The 21095-nt window shown below is 42.1% G+C and overlaps 1 protein-coding gene across 1 annotated transcript in view; it reads left to right on the top strand.

Moving 5' to 3' along the window:
• Window positions 1-21095, top strand: part of LOC311060208 (disintegrin and metalloproteinase domain-containing protein 12-like) — a gene marked incomplete at both ends in the record, with an annotated part of 198964 nt that overhangs the window by 61671 nt on the left and 116198 nt on the right. Inside the window, one exon of the mRNA XM_084078341.1 lies at window positions 16089-16167. Coding sequence (XP_083934467.1) covers window positions 16089-16167 — 79 coding nt within the window. The remainder of the gene's footprint in view (window positions 1-16088; window positions 16168-21095) is intronic.

Raw genomic sequence — 21095 nt, 5'->3', positions numbered from 1 at the left:
TTGCTGTCGGGTGTAAACCTTGTATGTCCAAAACCATTCCTTTTCATTATCATGAAAAAAAAACAATATATATAAAATAGTGAAGCTAGCCGATCTACAATCTTTTTTCACAGCTGTTGTGCGACAGGCTTGTATGAGGAACTAGGGCACTAATTTACCAAGAAAAAAACATAAAAGGTTAAAATATGGACATAAGAGATTTCTGCCTGACAGCAACGATATGCAACAAATAGTGAAAATAGCAAATCTACACTGACTGCGGCCACCAGCCGAGTGGTTAGGGCGTGTATACCACATACATATATATAGTCTCTGATGCCTGACAGCGATTCCCCCGGTTCAATTCCCAGACCGGCCGGGACCATTATGCTACATGTCACTTTTCCCGATCCTCTCCCTCTCCCTGTTTCCTGTCTCTCTATCACTAAAGGCAGAAAACAAGGAAAAGAATATAGCTGCAAGCAGCGATAATACGGGGCCAGGAGAGAGAAAGAAAATTCCTTTAACAGGTCAGTTCATGAAAGTCCTTGCGGTCTTGTTTCCAATGAGGGCCTGTGAGCAATTAGGGGTTAAGAGTCTTGCTCAGAGAGAGAGAGAGAGAGAGAGAGAGAGAGAGAGAGAGAGAGAGAGAGAGAGAGAGAGAGAGAGAGAGAGAGAGAGAGAGAGAGAGAGAGAGAGAGAGAGAGAGAGAGAGAGAGAGAGAGAGAGAGAGAGAGAGAGAGAGAGAGAGAGAGAGAGAGAGAGAGAGAGAGATAGATAGATAGATAGATAGATAGATAGATAGATAGATAGATAGATAGATAGATAGATAGATAGATAGATAGATAGATAGATAGAAGAGAGAGAGACATGAAAACGGAATAGATAGAAACGGAATAGATTGAAGAGAGAGAGAGAGAGAGAGCCATGGAAACGGAATAGATTGAGTCATGTTTTTTGCAATTCAACTTAAATGAGTCTGCATCAAGTGAGGCTTGAACCGGCAACCTTGCGGTCGTGAGGCACTCTTAGGTAGCTGCAACACCACCTATAGTGCTATAGCTTTGTCCAGGCTGATATTGTCTGTTGAGGATCACAAACTCTTGCCTTCTGTCATGACCCAAGCCCCTGTTTCACTAACACTAAGATCACTCGTTCACAAACCATTTACCATTGAAGAAATTGTAAATCTCCTCAGAACCAAAACTAGTGAAAGTAGCCGATCTACAAGCTCACAAACCATTAAAAGTTGTCAGATTGTACATCGGCTATTTTCACAATGAAGTATGTTATACATTGAAAAAAAATACTCTCATTGCTATCTGAAAAGTTGTGAGATTGTAGATCAGCTATTTTCACAGTGTAATATGTAAAAAACACTCAATTAAGTATTTCATGTTATCTTTAACAATTGCAAATGTATTCATTGATAGTCATGTTGTGTGAAATGCAACTTAGATGAAGTCTGCACCAAGTGAGGCTTGAACCTGTGACCTTGAGGTTGTGAGACATACACTTAAGCGGGACGCTATTGGACCAACAGACAAACCTCTGAAAAAAGAGATCACGCTGATCATACAGTTTCACGCAAATAGCTGAAAAATCCTGGGTTTAAGTGTTTTTCAAACTGCTCAAGATTGCGGACAATCTAAGGGCGGTGCTTACTGGTCAACGTGATAGATGTGTTCCTCATTAGTCAAGGCACATGTGTAAGCAGGTCTAATGGCTGTCGGCCAAACGAGGCATGACTTTTGCCTGTTTAAAGTTTCAATTTTCAAAAAATTGCTATAGCGCCCCCGTTTGACCAATTGGAGTAAGATTGGTTTCAGTGATATTTGGAATGGCCCTTTACATTTCTGCAAAGTTTCAAAGAATGGTAAGTCTGCATGTATGTGTTAGGGGCAGATGAATAATTGTCATAAAACTGCAATATTCATTGGCTCATTAAAGCTTCATTTTTTCACTTATGGAAGATATTTTGCAAACGTTTTTTGGTATAGGTCCAAAGTTCATGTGTAAAAAGTTTCGTGCAGATTACTCAAAAATCCCAGGAGGAGATAGGTTTTAACTGTTTTTCATATAATTCGAAATGGTGGGAGATCTAAGGGTCAGAGGTCAAAAGTCAGAGCGTGAAAGTTGTTCATCATGAGGAGACGCATGTGTGTATTGAAGTTTTATGGCTGTAGGTAAAACAGGGCATGAGTTGTACCTGTTCAAAGTTGGCATTTTCAACTGAGTGCTATAGCGCCACCTTTTGACGAAAGATTGTGAGATTTATTTTTTGATCGTTTTTCATGACCATCTATCATATGGCCGAGTTTCATAAAAAGCGTATGCACGGTTCAGCCAGAACTGGCAAAAACGGCAGAAGAAGAAGAAATGGAATAATGCGAATAACAATACGGGTCCATGCTGGAAGCCTGGCCCCGTAAAAAAAATGAAGAAAAGAAAATAGCCAATGTACTGAACAAGCTCACAACACATCACGTCCCGTGAGAAATACACATAAAACATATTCTTTCCCACACTCTATATACAGTACTGTATAGGATCTCCTCAAGTCATAACAGTGGAATTAGGGTTCAACATGAGCTAAAGGTCCCTTTTAAGTCAGTGCTTTTCAACCCTTTTCATATCAAGGTCCATTATTTATTTTGCATTTGAGCCACGGTCCACCGTCTGATGAGATTTAGCCTCTCAGACCCAAGACTTTGAATATTTTGTTGTCGTTGGATACGATTTTGTCCACAATTCCATGCTGTATTGATGTTGGTACCATTAGGAGAGATAAACAGGCAAACATTGATCAAAATAACAATTCATTAATTAACTAACTTCATTAATTAACACTCTTGAGAGCGTAAAATGAAACCAAATGGATCCTTACAGGGTCCATTTGGTTTCATTTTACGCTCTCAAGAGTTACAGATCTACATTACATTACATTACAGTCATTTAGCAGACGCTTTTATCCAAAGCGACTTACAATAAGTGTATTCAACATAGGTAGGGAACGAAAACTACTAATCACCAGAAATCTTAAGTGCATTTCCTGCAAAAAACAAGCAACCAAGAGTATACCTAGTGCTAAGGTAAAAGTACAATATATCAGCTACCTACTGTCTTAAACAGATGAGACAAAACAGCAAAATCAAATGAGCACGAGCTAAAACAAATAAGTATATCGACTAAACAAGATCCAATAAAACAATACAACAATAAAACAAGAGTTCGTACAACTAGTTAACAACAAGTAGGCCAGGCAAAGAGGAAGGGTAGTGTTTCCTGAAGAGGTGGGTTTTCAGCCTGCGGCGAAAGATGGGCAGTGACTCTGCTGTCCTGACATCAGTGGGAAGTTCATTCCACCACTGTGGGGCCAGAACAGAAAAAAGTCGTGACCGTGTCGATCGACCAGAAGGACCCCTGAGTGACGAGGCAATCAGTCGCCCCGAGGTAGCAGACCGAAGTGGTCGGGCAGGGGTGTAGATCTATAAGGGTCCATTTGGACCCTTATAGATCTCTCTCCATCATTTAGCTGGGGACCACCTGGAACCCCCTCAAGGACCACTGGTGGTCCCCGGATCACTGGTTGAGAACCACTGCTTTAAGAGAAGGTAAAGAGTGACATTTTGCCAGTAGTAGGTTTGACAGCGCTTTGCAGTGAGATGAAGGAAAGGGTATGAAAAAGTCACTATAGGATGATGCTGAATGGCAGCAATAAAATGGCAGCTCTGTTCCGTTTCCGCGTGAAATTGCAGAATTCCCACAGAGGTGATTTAGGAGCGCGATAAAGACGGCGGTATACAGACTCGAATGTGGTTTACAATGTGTAGATAATACACACACGGTTCAATATTGCCAAGACGCTCTATCTATCTGTCTGCATTATTATGCTGTAGTATGGCAAGTGACAGCAGATAAAGTCTTATCTCGACGGAAATAGGTTGGCATGCAGTCAGAAATGTCACCATGCGTCTTCTGAGCACATTATCGCTATGAAAAAAGGTGCTTTAATCCATTTAGACCGGGAAAGAATCTGTGTCATTTTTAGATTTCTTTGGCTATTCAAAAATAGTGAAAATGTGTGCGCATCTTTGAATATATATATATTTTTTAAGCTAACATTTTTTACTCATGTTACAACCTCTGGGGGGTCCCTGGAACAACATATTTTGAGATGGGGGTCACACGGCCAAATATCATTTTGGGTGGTCCTTGACATGAAAAAAGTTTGAGAACCACTGATATTACAGCAACATGTGTTTTATTTTCAAAAAACTGTTAGGATTTAGAAGACATTTGTAGAATCCCCCAGAAGCAAAGATTTGAGTTACAACAGTTCGCTTTAAAAAATATACATATTCAAAGATTTGCACAAAATTTCCACGATTTCCCCCCAAAAATAGCAGATATACATAGCATAGCACTCGGTGCCGCGCTATGAGCTTGTAGATCTGCTATTTTTGAATAGCCCCAAAGAAATCTAAAAATGGCACACAGACGCGTTCCCGGTCTTAACGTGTTAAGTGAACACGCCAACCTTCTGATAACTTTATTTATTTTCTCTCAACGATTTTTAACGGTTTCTTTTCCCAGCGTATTCCCGGGTAAATCTATCTCCCCTTTTTTTCTCCTTTTTTTAATCCGCCTGTATTTGTGCTGGCTCAACGCCTGATTGTATGTGAAGCATGAGACGGTAGGGAGGGACATATCACAACAACGCTGATCAATAGCAGTCAGTGTCTAATCAATCAACACCTAAAAAACACAGGTTCAGTTCAAGGGCAACGAGCCTGCACGAGAACTTTAACCCATTCAAACCGGGAACGCATCTGTGTAGCCACTTAAACCATTATTTTATACTTTAGCTATTCAAAAAATAGCAGATCTACAAGCTCATAGCGCGGCACTGAGTGCCGTGCTATGAGCTTGTAGATCTGCAATTTTTTTGGGAAGAAGAAGAATCGTGAAACTCTTTGAATATATGCATTTTTAAAGATTTTTTTTAACTCAAATGTTTGCTTAATGGGGGTCCCTAGAACTAAATATTTTGAGATGGGGGTCCGTGGTCAAATACATATAATTTTGGGGGTCCTTGACATGAAAAAGTTTGAGAACCACTGATATAGACACATAGGTTTTTCAAAAAACTGTAGGATTTAGAAGACATTTGTAGAATCCCCGATAGAAGCAAAGATTTGAGTTACAAATGTTCGCTTTGAAAAATATATTCAAATATTTACACTTTGTGTTCAAGATTTTTGAGCTTCTGCTATCTGCTATTTTTAAAAAGCCAAATAAATCTAAAAAATTACACAGATGTGTTCCCGGTCTTAAAGGGTTAAAGTACAAGCCTCGGATTTCTAATGTTTCTGACAGGGGAATACCATCCACTGGGCTTTTCATATGTTAATGCTACACTTGCAAGAAGAGTTCCTGCCTTGTGTCAGTCAGCTCACACTAATGACCTACGAGGACTGTTACCTTGAACCTTAGCTTGATGTACCCGTCACTGTCAGTGGTGGAAGAAGACGTACTTTGCTCTGTTACAAGTAAAAGGGCAGGGTTGCGTTGGTCAATTGGGACGTGCTAACACGCCGTGCTAACCACTGTTTTGAGCTGGAGCACGCGCAAGCAGATGCATATAGATTTAACCCATTGAGACCTGGAACTGTGTCATTTTTAGATTTGAGCTAAGAAAGCATTATTTTACACTTTAGGCTATTCAAAAATTGCAGATATACAAGCTCGTAGCGCGGCACCGAGTGCCGCGCTACGAGCTTGTAGATCTGCTATTTTTGAAAATTCGTGAAAATGTGTGCAAATCTTTGAATATATATATTTTTAAAGCGAACATTTTTAACTCAAATCTTTGCTTCTGGGGGTCCCTGGAACAACATATTTTGATGGGGGTCTGCAGCCAAATACATAATAATAATTTTGGGGGTCCTTGACATGAGAAAGATTGAACACCACTGATATAGAAACATAAGTTTTTCAGAAAACTGTTGAGATTCAGGAGACATGTAGAATCGGCTTCAGGTCTCAAAGGGTTAAAACAACCTTAACAAAGTTAACAAAGGCTGTCGACCGCCGGTTGTCACACCAGCATGAATTAACATAGGATTAACATAGGAATGAGCCTAGATGCGTATCAATGTGTCCATTGTGTGACCTGTTGTGTAGGTGTTAAGCGGCGTGTGCGCGTGATGTCATTAAAATAGAGTGCAACCGCTTTCCAATTCACAGATGCAACACTGTAAAAGGGCTGTATTCAACATTTGACTTGAGTAAAAAATACAAAGGTATTGGCATGAAACTTACAGTAACAAAGTATATGTAAAGTATTATTATTATTTAAAAAATAGCCAATCTACCAGCTCACAATGCGTTACTTACGAGGTGACACGTTGTGAGCTTGTAGGTCGGCTATTTTTGAGCAGACATAGTCTAAAATAGGGCTTAACTGGTTAATGTATGTTTTCTAGTAATAATCTATAAATCTACAAAATAACTTGTAGTTGAGTAAAAGGTACATTTGCCTTTGAGATTTAGTGGACCAGAAGTATAAAATATTGAAAAATGAACATACTCAAGTAAAGTAAAAGCACCTCATAATTGTACTTACTGTAAGTACTGTAAGTACAGCACTTGAGTAAATGTACTTTCCACTTCTGCTGTTCTGTGTCAGTCAGTTCACACTAACGACCTATAAGAGCGTATACTCTACCTTGAACCTTGATGTACTCGTCTCCGAGCGCCCGAATGGGCCAATAAGAGAACGCTAAGCAGTGGTGGAAAAAGTACTAAAATGTTTTACTTAAGTAAAAGTATCAAAACTGCAATGTAGAAGTAAAAAGTCCGGAATTCAAAATGTTACTTGAGTAAAAGTACAAAAGCATTGGCATCAAAATGGTACTTAAAGTACCAAAAGTAAAAGCACTACAATATTTGAAAATAGCAGATCTACAAGCTCACAACGTGTCACGATGCGGACTAATTGATTTTAGGGCCGTTTCTATAAATATTTTAATTTCTTATCCCATTATTTCATGCAATTGATACAAGCATCTCTCCATTCCCAATGTCAGCAGCACATCCCATTATTATTATGCACATCTTCTCACTGATTGCTATGGATTATACTGTGTAAGCTAATCACTGATAGAACACACATCACATGGAACATGCTGTATGGATTGATATTGAACGCCTATTCTTCTTCTTCACGCTGTATGCACGGCTGCGGCGTGAAAGTGGCTTAACCCTTTAAAGACCGGGAACGCATCTGTGTCATTTTTAGATTTCTTTGGCTATTTAAAAAAATAGCAGACCTACAAGCTTATAGTGCGGCACCGAGTGCCGCGCTATGAGCTTGTAGATCTGCTATTTTTGAAAAATCTTGAAAATGTGTGCAAATCTTTGAATATAAATTGAATTAAAGGGAACATTTGTAACTCATATCTTTTTTCCTCTGGGGGATTCTGCAAATGTCTTCTGAAAAAACGTATGTTTCTATGTCAGTGGTCCTCAAACGTTTTCTTGTCAAGGACCCCCCAAATAAATGATATGTATTCGGCCGCGGACCCCCATCTCAAAATATTTTGTTACAGGGACCCCCCCCCCCGTCCAGAAGCAAAAATGTGAGTAAAAAATGTTTGCTTTAAGAAATTATATAATATATTCAAAGATTTGCACACATTTTCACGATTTTTCAAAACAATAAAGCAGATCTACAAGCTCATAGCGCGGCACTCGGTGCCGCGCTATGAGCTTGTAGATCTGCTATTTTTGAATAGCTAAAGAAATCTAAAAACAACACAGATTCTTTCCCCGGCCTTAACGGATTAATAGAATAAGTCTCAGCAGCCGGAGGAGGAGGTCCAATCCATTTTCTGTGAGAGCGGCGCCTGACGTCGCGTATCGCCCACAGCTGTTCAATTCAATTTAGGCTCTCCTGTTCGCTATAGGTCTTAAATCACGTCACACTGCTTTAGCCACCGCGACCACGCCGCTGTGTGCTGATAGCAGAGGAACAGGTTACACAGCCACAGGTTTTCTACCAGGGAGGAGGGCGATGATTGGAAAGGAAAAACTCATGAACTAAATGACTCCATAAGGCTAATTTATTGTGACGGTTTTAAACACTTTCAACCTGGTGTCCTTTAATTTGAAAACGTCAAATTAATTAACATTTCACATTTTGCAGCCAGAAGCTACGTATATAGCCAGAGGCTAGTTGGGGGATCCCTGCAAAGAAAACGGTCTGGGAATATTAGCCAGAAATTAGCCGATCTACAAGCTCACAACGTGTCACATTGTGAGCTTGTAGGTCGGGTATTTATGTTGAAGATATTTGGTGTAGACAGAAAAAAAACGGTCCAAGTACAGAGACAACTCAGTCCAGTAGGCTGCAGTGAAATCATGTCAAATCCAATTTATTTCTCAAATCCAATCATTAGGCCCGACTGTTCACACTGCATTTGCTAAGTGATCAGATCTGATCTGTTAAGAGATCTGTGTGTTCAGACCGATTTAAACAACGTCAACCCAAAGCTGCCCTGCGCCGACATATCTGCTTTGGTTACCGTGGTAACGACGTCAACAACTATTATATCTCTTTATAGACGTTCTTCAAATTCTTTATTTTCCTCTGAGAATGCAGATAGGACCTTGTGAACCCATTTTCTGCCATGCCGGCCCGTGAGATATGTCTTCATATACAGTATATATTGCCTTGTTCCTGTACATTCCTGCAAGTTTCGCTTGTACTGAGGCATCCACCCCAAAGTGCTATAGGAGATATTGAATTTCTCCATCTGTCCACTGAATGCTGCACGTCATTTCTTCTGTAAAACTTATGCTGCACTATTGTTTTGTTTTCATTAGACCCCTCGTGTTTTTATATTAATGTTATATTATCATTACAATCTTAGTGTTTTGCCAATATGTTTTTGTTATCCTGGATAAGATAACCTCCGTGATGGGAGGTGATTGGCTGACTGGCTGGTCTCCGGACCGAAACGTTGTGATTCCCACAATGTTTTTATTTGCATTCGATACAGACTGCGTGCGGGAGTCTTTCCTTTTCAAAACTGTTTTACAACTGTAAAATTTTGATGGGACAAATAACGTTGAAGTTGAAGTTGTAGCAGGGATGTCCAGGGTGCACGGGCGGGCGGTACAGGGGTTCATACCCTCCACCGCAGGGGCTGGCGGTTTGAATCAGTGTTAACCTTTTTTCACTGACGAAAACAAAATAAAAACAAAATAAAAACAAAGCTATGATGACTAAAACTAAGACTAAATATACTGACTATTTTCGTCAACAAATAAAAAACTAGACTAAAATGTTGTATCTCTTCTAGTGGAGAAGAGATCCAGTAGAACTAAAAGATGAGTCATTTTATGTTTGGTTGCGTTCTAAAAAATAGCAGATCTACAAGCTCCTATTTTCAGCATGCAACCAAGTGTAAAATCAGCCATTACGACGCCATCAAGGCCCACCAAAATATGTTTTTGTCGACAAAATCAACTGTAGGTTTAGTCGACTACAATCTTGTGATATTTAGTCGAAGTCAAAATCTTGTGATATTCAGTCCCGAAGGGCTAGTAGCCATGTGAGTAACCAAGCAACACACATCTGTATTCATTAGCATCTATCATAGAGTCAGTTCAACATCTGGCCGCTGATAAAAGTGGGCCAGGTAATTAGTAATGGTCTTTCTTCATTCCTTTTCCTCTGTCCTGGTGAGAGAATGCATCCCATCTGTCTCCTGCACGTACACTAGGCACTTAGCCTTCTCTCATTGGCCCATTCGAGCGCTCTCATACAGTACGCTGAGTTCTCGGAGACAGAGTACATCAAGGTTCAAGCTAGAGTACGCTCAGTGGTGGAAAGTAGTTCAATGTAGTTCAATGTGCACACATTTTCATGATTTTTCTAAAAATAGCAGATCTACAAGCTCATAGTGCCGCGCTATGAGCTTGTAGATCTGCTATTTTTGAATAGCCAAATAAATCCGCTGGATTTAAACAGTTGTGCCCTCTCCGTTTCACTCCATCAGGCCACGAACGCTGCCTTTCTGACCCCCGTTGTTGATGCAACTCCTCTGTCTCTCAATGACTCTGAAATTGTATACATTTTTGCTGCAGTTCATTTTCTCATCAATTTATACGACAAGCTTTCACATTTGTCATTTCTGGTGACAGACAGTGAGTGGACAAAGTGTGTGCTCTCTCTGTCTCTCTGCATTCATTATCTATCTGCCATCTGGTTGTGTTCGTTGTAGCTTAATATGTTTACGATACGCTACAGTAGACTGCTGTTTATTTTCTGACTGTGCCATAACCGGTTGTAGTTTAAATGGTGCGTTTATATGAATGGTAAATGGTGCATTTATATAGCGCTTTCTATCCAAAGCGCTTTACATAGATTGTGCATTACATTCTCCCATTCACACACACATTCATACTCTGATGGCGAAGGAAACCATGCAAGGCACCAACCTGCTCACCGGGAGTAATTAGGGGTTCATCGTCTTGCTCAAGGACGCAAGGACACTTCGACACTAATTATGGAGGAGCCCGGGATCGGTTGTTTTTTATTTTTTTGTTTATCTTCAGCTTCTGGGGGAAAAAAATACACGTGTGTGTGTAGGTACTTTAGTGCAACTATGACCAATGAACACGGCAATTTGGTGCCACGGTGGCACGATCTCAAACAAGTCCATGGTAGAGGTAGTCAGGTCCATTTGACATAAAGAGAGTCCAAGGTGCCGAAAAATACGAGCCTGGCATTGCCAGACTGATAACGTGGATTCACTCTCACGTTCCTCCCCGCCATCAGTCTGGACTTCGGCCCATAGGGAGCGAGTATGAGAAATCAGAAAATGATCGCGGGCCAATCAGTGACTGCGTTTCAACTGCTGTCCGTACAAACAGTGAAAAGCATCAAAATCGTTTTCTGATTTCTCATACTCGCTCCCTATGGGCCCGAAGTCCAGACTGATACCGGGGAGTTATGGCCAATGTCAGGCTAGAAAAATACATGGTTACTTTGCTGACAGATTCTAACTAAAGGGAAAGTCTTGAGTTGTCTTTAGTTCTCTTTAGTACGAACACTTTGAAAAACCTGCAAATTAGCCTATAATAAGGTGACTCTGTTGAGGTTATACCGGATCCTTTTAGAGAGAGAATATGCATCCAAGAGAGCATAATAAATCATCTCCAAAGTCTGCCGTCACTGCCTGGCTGTTTCCTTTTTATTTTTTTTCATATTCCACCTTCCGTCACTATAGAGCTGGATTTGTGGCGCTGGTGCAAAACGTAAATTAAAGAGGATGCTGGGATGTTGGCTGCCCTTCCTCTCACCCACAACCAGCCAGTCAGATCCTAACCCATGAAAACCGGGAACGCATCTGTGTAACCCACTTAAACCATTATTTTTATACTTTGGGCTATTCAAAAATAGCAGATCAACAAGCTCATAGCGCGGCACCGAGTGCCGCGCTATGAGCTTGTAGATCTGCTATTTTTGAAAAATCTTGAAAATGTGTGCAAATCTTTGAATATATATATTTTTTAAAGCAGACATTTTTAACTCAAATCTTTGCATCTGGGGGTCCCTGGAACAAAATATTTTCAGATGGGGGTCGGCGGCCAAATACGTATAATTTTGGGGGTCCTTGACATGGAAAAGTTTGAGAACCACTGATATAGTAACATACGTTTTTTCAGAAAACTGTTAGGATTTAGAAGACGTTTTGTAGAATCTGAACCTCAGGCCTTAATGGGCTAATTTACGGCCCGTAGCGCGACGATGTCGCTGCTTTGAGAACGGACGAGAATAGCAGAACCTTACAGGACGCAGCGCGCCGTAGAGCTTGCAGGTCAGCTATTCTCGGAGCAACTCTCCACCGAGCGACGAAGTATGAATAGGGCTTCAGTGTATGAACACCCCTCCTCCTCTCTCTCCCTCCTCCTCCTCCTCTCTCTGGCACAGTGCCCAGGTAGAAACATGGGCAACCAGCTGGGGGGGGGGGGGGGGGGGGGGGAGCAGGTGGTGGGGGGGGTGGGGGGGGGGGGGGGGGCGGTATCAACATCCAGGGATGAAGTGAGATCAGAGATGGAACGGGGAACCCCTGGTGGGGCTGATTATTACAGCATGTGTTGCTGTTTTCGGGGTGTGTGTGTGTCCGTGTGTGTGTGTGTGTGTGTGTGTGTGTGTGTGTGTGTGTGTGTGTGTGTGTGTGTGTGTGTGTGTGTGTGTGTGTGTGTGTGTGTGTGTGTGTGTGTGTGTGTGTGTGTGTGTGTGTGTGTGTGTGTGTGTGTGTGTAAAGAATTTATTTATGCAAGGATGTGGGAGGAGGAGAGAACAATTATTGCGCGTGTGTGTGTGTGTGTGTGTGTGTGTGTGTGTGTGTGTGTGTGTGTGTGCGTGTGCTTTGTGCATACGCACACGCGTGTGCTTTTGCATACGCACACGCGAAAATGCACACGCAATGTGCATTTTCGTCGCTGTCGGGCAGAAACCTTGTATCTCCATGTAATGTTTGTTTTTTCATTAAAATAAATGCCCATATACTTTGTTGTATGACAATGTCACACAAAAATAGCTGATCTAGAAGATCTGCTTTTTTTTTTTTTTTATTGTGACATGTTTAGAAAATCTCGACACGCCCAAACCAAGTGGTTAAGTCTGGTCTGTGGGTTTTAGAAATATTTAACCAGTGAAAATGATCAAGGGCTTAGGAACTGAATAATAGCTAATTGAATCCATTATAACAATTCAATTACATTTTATTAAAGTGTCAAATTACAACAAGTTGTCTCAAGACACTTTACATGTAGAGCAGAGACCCGACATTCAGGGACGTGCACAGATAGACTCTAGGTGCTAGAGCACCTGCCCTTTGCCCTCTTGACCAGAAGTGCCTTTTTGAAAAGCAGGGGTCTTCAACAGGGGGTCCGGGACCCCTAGGGGGTCCTCAGAGTTACTACAGGGGGTCTGCCAAATCTTTATGTGATATGATTTTTCTTTTTACCATAACCACTCAAAACCTAGCATCCCTTTTCTGAGGAGAACTTTAGCCAAGAATAGCAGATCTACAAGCCCACAACGCCTCGCGCTGCGAGGCGTTGTGGGCTTGTAGATCGGCTATTTTTGGCAAAGAGGTATAGGTGTAGAGGGAAAAAAAGAGCAGACCAAGTAAACAAAAAAAGTTTTTTACTTGAGCACCTGCCCCTCAAAATATCTGTGCACGCCACTGCATGTAGAGCAGAGACCCGACATTGTCCCACCCTGGCCTGAGCAAGCAAATTTTGCAACAGTGGCAACGAAAAACTCCCCCTTAACTGGAAGAAAAACGTCAGGCAGACCCTAGGCTCTAGGGTGGGGGCCTTCTGCCTCGACCGTGTCAGGGGGGGAAAGAAGAGAGAGAGGGAGAGATAGTGGAGAGACGGGGAGAGAGATATAACACAGGTTCATTTTTCCATTTCCAGAAAGGTTTTGGACATACAAGGTTACCGCTCGACAGCGAGGATCTGTATGTGTGTGTGTGTGTGTGTGTGTCTGTGTGTGTGTGTGTGTGTGTGTGTGTGTGTGTCTTTGTGTAGCGTGCCTGTCGTGCACATGCCTGTGAGTGCACGCCGGGCCGCTCGCTGTACAGTGTCACACACGGCGGGACGCCGGGCAGATGTTTGGGTCGGTGGTGTTAATCCACAGCAGAGGAAACAGACCTTATAGGAGGTACAGCTGGATCCTCTTCTTTCAGTGACCTCACTGTGCAGCCCACAGCCAGCCAGCCCAGCCCAGCTGGAGGAGTGTGTGTGTCAGCTGTAACAACTGTATTGGTGACCACTTTATTTTGTTTGGGACCTGTCAGTGTGAGACATGATGGGCCCCCCTCCCCCTCCCCCCCGACACCCCCCCCCCCCCCCCCCCCCGCTCCCCCCCACCCCTTCCTTTTATACCTCTCAGGGTCCAGAACGCACAACAGCCAAAAAGACCTGGAAATAATCATTGCGATCAAAGCAAGGCCACGGCGGCCGGCGGCCGAGCCAAATAAAATGATGTGTTTCTGAAGTCTTAATTAGGTCTGCTGCATGCGGGCCAGACAGGGACTTGAACATCAACATGACCATCTAGACACAATGTGATTTCAATGTCTCCACAGCGAAACCCTGAGTGTCTATTAAACTCTTAAAGTACAACAAAATGTACCCACAATAATGGCACATTGTAACCTCTTATGCCCTCTTATGCCCTCTAAAAAAATTGCAGATGAGACAGTGTTCTGGAGCTTTTACATGTGCTATTACTTTTTTAACATGCGTGCAATGCGTGTGTGTGTGTGTGTGTGTGTGTGTGTGTGTGTGTGCAATGCTGTTGCATGTGCCATCCACATGTCTTTGGCGATAACCGGTTGGATTCCATCATCAAGGACAGTCTTGGAGCTGAATGTCATGCGTTCTGTTTAACAGGCTAAACCTGCACAAACAACGGCTCCCTCGACGCATTAACTCATAACTGTTGCAACGCGTAAACACACACACACACACACACACACACACACACACACACACACACACACACACACACACACACACACACACACACACACACAATCACACAGGGAAACCATATTGACAGATAGACCCCAGAGAACTCATTAATTTGCAACTTGGGGTTCCCAATAAAATCATTCAATAAAACGTGATAAAAATATCTTTATTTCTTTCAACAACAAAAAAAGCAAAACAGACAATCTATAAGGCCAAGATCACGACGTGACGTGAGCTTGTGAATCAGCTATTTTCCCTCTTTTTGTGCGACACTGTTTTACGACCAAGTGGTTAAGGCACTGAGGTGGATTTTCCCTCTACACCAAATCTCTTCACAAAAATAGCCGATCTACAAGCTGACCCTGCTATTTTTGGTCCCCGAATATGGATGCTGGCGTTTAAGTGGTTTAATCAATTGACCAAAACCAAAATCCAGTGGTGTAAAGTAACTAAGTACATGTACTCAAGTACTGTACTTTTGAGGTACTTTTACCCCTTCAACCCTACATACGTTTCGGCCATTTGAAAATAGCTGATCTACAAGCTCACAATGCGTCGCATCGCAGCTTCTGTAGATATGCAATTTTCAAAAGACTTTTATACATCTTATACATAACTTGTGAAATGGGACCGTCACGATTAGTTCAACTGGGGGACCCAAATGCAGACACTACACAAAGTCAAAGTCCAAGGGTGTTAAATTAAACAAAGGAGGAATTGAGGAGGTTGGTGGTGTTGGTTTGGAGTGGTCGATGGGAGCAGGCAGGTGAGGAAGGTCAGTGAGGTTGTGAAACGATCCGCTTTATTCACCTGTTTCCTAGAGGGTGCATCCACACATGAGCGTATGCTGACGGCAAACGCTACGCTAGCCCCGTACACACCCATGTTATAGGAAAAACCGGACCGGAACTTCCGGTTTCTAACTTAACATTGGTGTGTACGGGGCTAGCGTAGCGTTTGCCGTCAGCATACGCTCATGTGTGGATGTACCCAGTCTGTGTCAAGGAAGATTTTGGTCTGTGTGTTTTCCACTTCCTGTCGGATTTCATTGGATATCATTAGTCATCTGACCAGTTTCATTGGATTTCATTGGGTCAAATCGACAGGAAGTGGAAAACACATAGGAAGTGGAAAGCCTAGGAAACAGGTGAATAGACTGTGGAGATGATGAGCTGATGGCAGGCAGGTGAGGTAGATGAGGGAACTATAGTAACAGGTGTGCCGAGCTGGGAGCTGGAGCCAAGCCTACGCCCACACACACGCCCACTCACAAAGACAGACACCAACACATAGACAACACAAGGACAGAGACTGTGACAGGGACATTCTGCATAATGAGTACTTTCTGCTTTTGGTACTTTAGGTACATTTTGATACCAAATACCAATACTTTTGTACTTTTACTCAAGTACATTTTGAATTCCGAACTTTTACCTGTAACAGAGTATTTCTACATTGCAGTAGTGATACTTTTACGTAAGTAACAAATGTGAGTACTTTTCCCACCGATGCTCATAAGTTGTCTTTTTGTGTGTCCATCACAGGGGCCTATTTGCCAGTCACTATACAGAAACCCATTACCTGGAGGATGGCAGCGCCGTCACAGACTCTCACAATTTCACGGTATGTGTTCTCGACTGCATGGGGTGACTTCTGATTCTGTCCTGTTTCCCGCTGACATATACCGGTGTTTCACCAAAACCTTTTCAGCTGGAGACCCAAAGGATATGTCTCCCCGCTGGGACCTAAACGTACCAAAAATACCTTATGAATTAACCACTTGAGCCCTATTTAATGTACACAGATAGCTCACAGATCTATTTTTCTTTAAAGTGTTATTTAACCGGAATTGTGTTATCCTTGGAAAATGGATGAAATTCTTTTGGAAAAATGTTTTGAACTCTTTCTTTTTTTTTAATTGTAGGAAACGTTTAAAAGGAGAACAAAAAGGATATTTACTCACAACCCATAAAAATGGGTCTGCGACCTCAAAAATAGGTCCCGGCCCATTGTTCGGGAAACAATACTTAAGTATGTGATGCCGTGATATAGAAACTGTTTCCTCTCTGCCCACATTGCTATTTTGCATTTGAAGCTGAAGACTTGAATCTTGGTCTCATGTCTTATGCTGGTAGGCTTCTTCTATCTTCTTCTATTTTGGGACATAATGTGGAAATGAGGAAACATTGATGTACCAACTCTAACGTTGTCAGGAGGAAGGTGGGCAGTCTTTGCACGTAAAGATACTCTTTATGTGTAGGTGAGTGAGTGCCTTGACTTGCACTCACACATTCATATTGCATGAAACGACAGGAGGCCCAGAGTCACAGAAGAGAACAGCTCGGGGTCTTTTATAATGTATAAAGCTTAAAACACTCCAAAAAATATGCATGCTTAGTTGGGTTAGTGAACTAAGTTCTTAAAGGAGCACTCCAACCTTATCTCAGATAATTGATCCTCACTTTCGGAAATGAACATTATTAGTTTGTATTTTATGGTACCGAAAAAAAAAGTTAAAAGGCTAAAAGCATGATTAAGCTAAAACTAAGAAGCAGAAAGGGAGATTTGGTTTGAGTTAGGCGGGGAAAAGCAAGTCTGAAGAGGTGGGTTTTGAGGTAGGGAAAGCCCTGTCACCCCCAGGTGCATTTGTTTGGTTTCTTTATTGGGGGAGTCCAGGAGGTTTGCATCACCAGACCTGAGGGAGCGGGAGGGGGGCGTGGCGTTTGAGGAGGTCAGAGAGGTAGCGGGGGGGAGCCTGGTTGTTGAGGTCCTTGTAGGTGGTGATGAGTATTTTGACATCTATTCTGTGTTTTACTGTGAGCCAGTGAAGGTCGTGGAGGACTGGGTGTGATGTGGTCTCTGTGGTTCTGGTGAGGAGGCGGGCAGCATAGTTTTGCACATATTGAAGTTTCTTGAGAACTTGGAGGTCTGCAACGGTTTGGGATAGTGTGTGTGGGACGGAGGCGGGCGATGTTTCGGAGGTGGAAGAAGGCTGTTTTGGTAATGTGGTTGATGTGGGATTGGAAGGAGAGGGTGGGATCCAGGATGACACCAAGGTTGCGGACTTTGGTGGAGGGGGTGACAATGGAGCCGTCGATATTCAGGTAGAAGTTATGAGTGGAGCGGGTGAGGACCAATAATGAGGACTATTGAGGATTTATTGCAGCTGAGTTTCAGGACGTTTTTTTGCACCCAGGTTTTAATGTCAGTCAGACAGGTGGTGAGGGTGGAGAGGGTGGTAGCAGTAATGGTTTTGGAAGGGAGGAAGAGCTGTGTGTCGTCGGCGTATAGCAGTGAAAACGGAGGCCATGGTGGGGATAATGTATAGAATCATTGAGGGGGAGAATGTATAGAATGAACAGGAGAGGGCCAAGATGATGAGAGCCCTCCTCTGAGACACAGAGCCAGTTGACAGAAATCTTATAATGAGCATAAAGTGAGGACCAGTTACAGTATATGAAGATGGGTTGAAAATGGTTGAAGTGGTCCTTTGAAATATTTCTCTATTTCAGTTTGCATTTATGAGCCTGTTCCCTGTGTGATGAAAAAAAAAATCATACTCATCAAAAGTGCATGTGTTGAAGTTCTGTCCGGCCTCTTCAATTCTCCAAGGTGCCTATATGTACCAGAAGGCTAACATCTCCCTTTGGCCAGAGGACAGGGGAATTGCAAAGGGGGGAGAAAAGCTTGCATTTTAAGACTTTTATTTTAACCCATTAACCCATTAAATCCGAGAACGCATCTGTGTCATTTTAGATTTCTTTGGCTATTCAAAAATAGATTGTAGATTTGCTATTTTTGAAGAAGAAAAAAGTGAAAATGTGTGCAAATCTTATACATTTTTAACTCAAATCTTTGCTTCTGGGGGTCCCTGGAACAAAATAATTTTAGATGGGGGGGGTGTCCACGGACAAATGCATATCATTTTGGGGGGTCCCTTACATGAATATAAGTTTGAGAACCACTGATATAGCAACATAAGGTTTTTTTTTCTCCCAAAAAGCTGTTTAGAAGACATTTGTAGAATCCCCAGAAGCAAAGATTTGAGTTACAAATGTTTGCTTTAAAAAATTAATATATTCAAAGATTTGCACAAACTTTCAAGATTTTTCAAAAATAGCAGATCTACAAGCTCGTAGCGCCATGAGCTTGTAGATCTGCTATTTTTGAATAGACAAAGACATCTAAAAATGACACAGATTCTTTCCCGTATTGAATGGGTTAATGGGTTAAATCTTTACTCAGCGTATTTGGTCTTCCATAAATATCTCACTTGGCCAGGGGGGGATTTCCTTCTGGCTGAGTGGTGGATGTTTCCCGTGCGGGTGGGAGACCCGGGTTCGAATTCAGGTGGTTGGCACCCTGTCAGTGTGTCTTGGACAGAGAGGTGTACAGCACGGGGTTTCTCAACGTGGGGTCTGGGGACCACCAGGGGTCCAAATTCAGGACCCTATGGGTTTGTAACTCTGAGAGTTACATAAACAGGGAGGATTTTACTGTCTAAATTGGGGTCCAAGAGATAAAAATGGGGGTCCTTGACCTAATACAGTCGTTCTCAAACATTTTCATGTGAAGGACCACCAAACTGATAGGTATTTGCCCCATCTGAAAATACTTTGTGCCAGGAACCCCCATACAAGATTTGCCTTTTCAAGATTTCTTGAAAATAGCACATAATGCAGTATATAGGATAGAGGTGGTTTTAAGTGATTTATTTGATGCTATATTAACACATTTTGTTAGGGAACCCCCTTGAACCCCCCCAGACACCCCATTTTGAGAACCACTGGTCTAATGCATATCAAACTGGGGGTCCTTGAAATGAATACGGTGACAGATCCCAGTCTCCACAGTGACCTTCACAGGACTAGGTTTCTGAAAAGTACACATTGTTTTTTACTTAAGTAAAAGTATCAATACTGCAATGTAGAAATACTTTGTTACAAGTAAAAGTGCGGAATAAAACATTGACTTGAGTAAAAGTACAAGAGCCCCACAAGAGAAGATTTGTGCTTGTTAATGTGTTTCTAAATTGTTATATATTTTTTCAAGAACTTGCAAAATCTTTCAAAATGTGCTGTTCTCTAACAGCCGAGGTATAAAGTAGCATGTTATATTAACTAACTGGGTACTGGGGACCCATATGGGTGACCTTGAGAACCAATGTTGCTCTGGAATGGCAGCGATTGTGCTGAGCTGGCAGAGCCCAGCCAGGGATGGCCCAGCACTGTCCCAAAGACAGGGTGGAAAATATTGTTCAGTGCACTGCTGTGTGGGCTGGGCCATTATTGAATTACATTAACCCATTAAGACCTGGAACGCATCTGTGTCATTTCTTTGGCTATTCAAAAATAGTGCGGCTTTGAGCTTGTAGATCTGCTATTTTTTGAAAAATCGTGAAAATGTGTGCAAATCGTTGAATATATATATTTGAACATTTGTAACTCAAATCTTTGCTTCTGGGGGGTCCCTGGAACAACATATTTTGAGATGAGGGTCCGCGGCCAAATACATATCATTTTGAGGGCCCTTTGACATGAAAAAAGGTTGAGAACCACTGATTATATAGCAACATAAGTAAAATATAAAAAAAAAACAGTTTAGGATAGTGGAAGACATGTGTAGAATCCCCCAGAAGCAAAGATTTGAGTTACAAATGTTTGCTTAAAAAAAAATATATATACATATATTCAAAGATTTGCACACATTTTCTGAAAAAATAGCAGATCTACAAGCTCATAGCGCTACGAGCTTGTATATCTGCTATTTTTGAATAGCCCAAAGAAATCTTAAAATGACACAGATGCGTTCCCGATCTTAATGGTTTAATCTCTCTCTGTTGTGGATTTCAAGTCCTAAGTAGGCCAACTGTTTTGTAAAAAAAAAAAGGGACTGTCTACAATTATGCTCTCTGGATGATCTGGAACCCAAAAAATGAGCCATCTAATTGCTTTCCCAAAAACTGCACGATGATGACCAAATCCCCGGCGAATCATCAGGCGAGCAGGTGGAGGATTTGAACCGCTGCATGGAAAAGATACCGAGTCCAAAAAAAAAAACGGCACGTCGGAGCGAGGTCCAGACACTTTGCAATTCAGTCATTACGAAATAATAATCAGGGCTTTTCATGGCAGCCATTGCCTCTGGGCTCTCAAACTGCCCAAGGATGAAATCCAGGCCAGGGCTGTGCTGAGTGGAGCCAGACCAGACCAGACTACGCTAATGATACACTCCTTTCTACTTTCACTATAAATCCACTTGTGTTCACACACACACACACACACGCACACGCACGCACGCACGCACGCACGCACACGAACACGCGCACACACACACACACACACACACACACACACACACACACACACTACATCTCAGAGGCAAATATTGTACTTTTACTCCACTACATTTATATGAAAACTTGAATTACTAGTTACTTTGTAGATTTGGATTGAATATTACAAAACATACATTACCCACTTCAGCCTCATATACACATTTCGGCCATTTCAAAATAGCAGATCTACAAGCTCACAATGTGTCGCATGGTC

This window comes from Gymnoscopelus microlampas (genome assembly GCF_963454915.1).
Source record: "Gymnoscopelus microlampas genome assembly, chromosome: 14".
Lineage (NCBI taxonomy): Eukaryota > Metazoa > Chordata > Actinopteri > Myctophiformes > Myctophidae > Gymnoscopelus > Gymnoscopelus microlampas.
Note: the sequence above shows the minus strand (reverse complement) of the source record. Positions and strands in the feature narration are given on the sequence as shown.